The 1682-nt window shown below is 37.6% G+C and overlaps 1 protein-coding gene across 1 annotated transcript; it reads right to left on the reverse strand.

Moving 5' to 3' along the window:
* LOTGIDRAFT_143561 (hypothetical protein) lies at positions 1–864 on the reverse strand (the record flags this gene model as incomplete). The annotated part of the gene is made up of 1 exon (XM_009054017.1): positions 1–864. The coding sequence occupies one exon, from the start codon at positions 862–864 to the stop codon at positions 1–3; it is 864 nt and encodes a 287-aa protein (XP_009052265.1).
* Between the last annotated feature and the right edge of the window lie 818 nt (positions 865–1682).

Consider the following 1682-nt stretch of genomic DNA (forward strand, 5'->3'; position numbering starts at 1 on the left):
TTATACACACGGAGAATACGACTTGAGTTCTGAAAATACTTCGGTAAAGAAGCTTGGATCACGGTTGATTCGGAGCATAGATGGGCTCAGTTTATTCACAATCACAATGGTACGATCCCAGAATCGATCTTTATCCTCTTCTACTAGAAATGGTTTTAGAGGGTAACTGATTTCGTTGCCCATGTAGGAATACGACAAGTACAGACAGGTTAAAACTGTGGCTTGTAATTCAGTCTCATTTACGATATCCCCGCTGACCATATCTCGAATAAGCAGGTACACAAATACCACGTTAGCAGGGTTAATGAAAGCTATGTCTTGCCAACCTTGTAGTAACAACGACCTATCTACTGTTCTCATCCACAGAATAACATCACTGCCCTCCAAATGGCGGATCTTTTTACATTTCCGTTTTAAGTACTCCCCTAGACATTTAAGTAGTTCCGAAGTGGACGCTTGAATCACTGTTCGTTTGGGACTGGCACATTTTTCTGATTTCTTCGCTGTTTTGATTGTATTTATTATTTGGCTTTTGGGTTCTTCAACGCTGGTGGATTTTAAGTTATAGCAAGAAATGGACTTTTGTATATTTTTGTTAATATTTTCTGAATTGTAATTATTATCAAATTTACTGGAGAGAAAAGCCGAATTCGATCCTTTCAAATGAGTCTTATCCTTCTTTTTGGGATTGACCGTGAATTTCTTCCAGCTTAAAGCACTGAGAAATATAGAGTGCCTTTTAAAGTTCTTTTCCTTGGCCTGATTCTTGACGTTGTTGAGGACCTCATAGTTGAAATTATTGAGGTTTATGTCTTCATACAGAGGTTTTCGGGGTCGGGGAGAAAAAGAGAGAACAGTGCCCATATTGCTATAAAAATCCAGACGACCGGTGTTACTCTCAAGAAATCGTATCACAATCAAATGAACAGTCTAAATCTTAGAAATTCTCCGTCTTCATTTTAATTTTAGTTAGTAAGTCGACGTGATGAACTCAATTTTTAGTCAACACAGAAACAATAATCTCTAGACTCACTCAATATCGATTTTTCTTTCCTTCTAAAAGAAGACGGTAACAGAAAATCTCACTGTTTCCTGGACGAAAATCGTTCTTAATTCCAATATTATCCTCAACGATAACTGGAACTTTCACTGGTGTCACCGAGCACAGATTTTCAAAATTCCTGATGTTTTTAGAACAGGAATACCATTCGAGAAAACAGGTTGACAGTTCCAATGGATTCCGTCCTTTTGGTTCCACGAGCTATTATCATAATATACGAAATGACATCATTGCCATGACAACGGGAATCGACCAATGGTTATCAAGTGTGAAGCTGAAGAGGCGATCGATATTGGTCTAATCAGGCAGAATCTGGTTTATATTTTTAATATGACTATCAACATATCTTTTCTTAAATTACCGCATAGAGCATGAAAGGGAGGGGGTGTTAAACGCCTGCTCGTTATATCTACAATTTAGTTGTGAAAGAACAGTCGGGGTTTAAATTTCTGAACAGTTTGACGCCCTATTGATATCGCAGTGGTCCGTGAATCTCTTTCACTTTTCCCTAATGTAGGCCTACAATAGACATTTTATTTCCTGCTTCTTGATTTTGCCTGTCTTACTAAGACTAATTACTTGTAGAAATAGATTCTCTAATATACATGTATTCAACTCTCTG

The sequence above is a fragment of the Lottia gigantea genome (genome assembly GCF_000327385.1).
Source record: "Lottia gigantea unplaced genomic scaffold LOTGIsca_209, whole genome shotgun sequence".
Taxonomy (NCBI): Eukaryota; Metazoa; Mollusca; class Gastropoda; family Lottiidae; genus Lottia; species Lottia gigantea.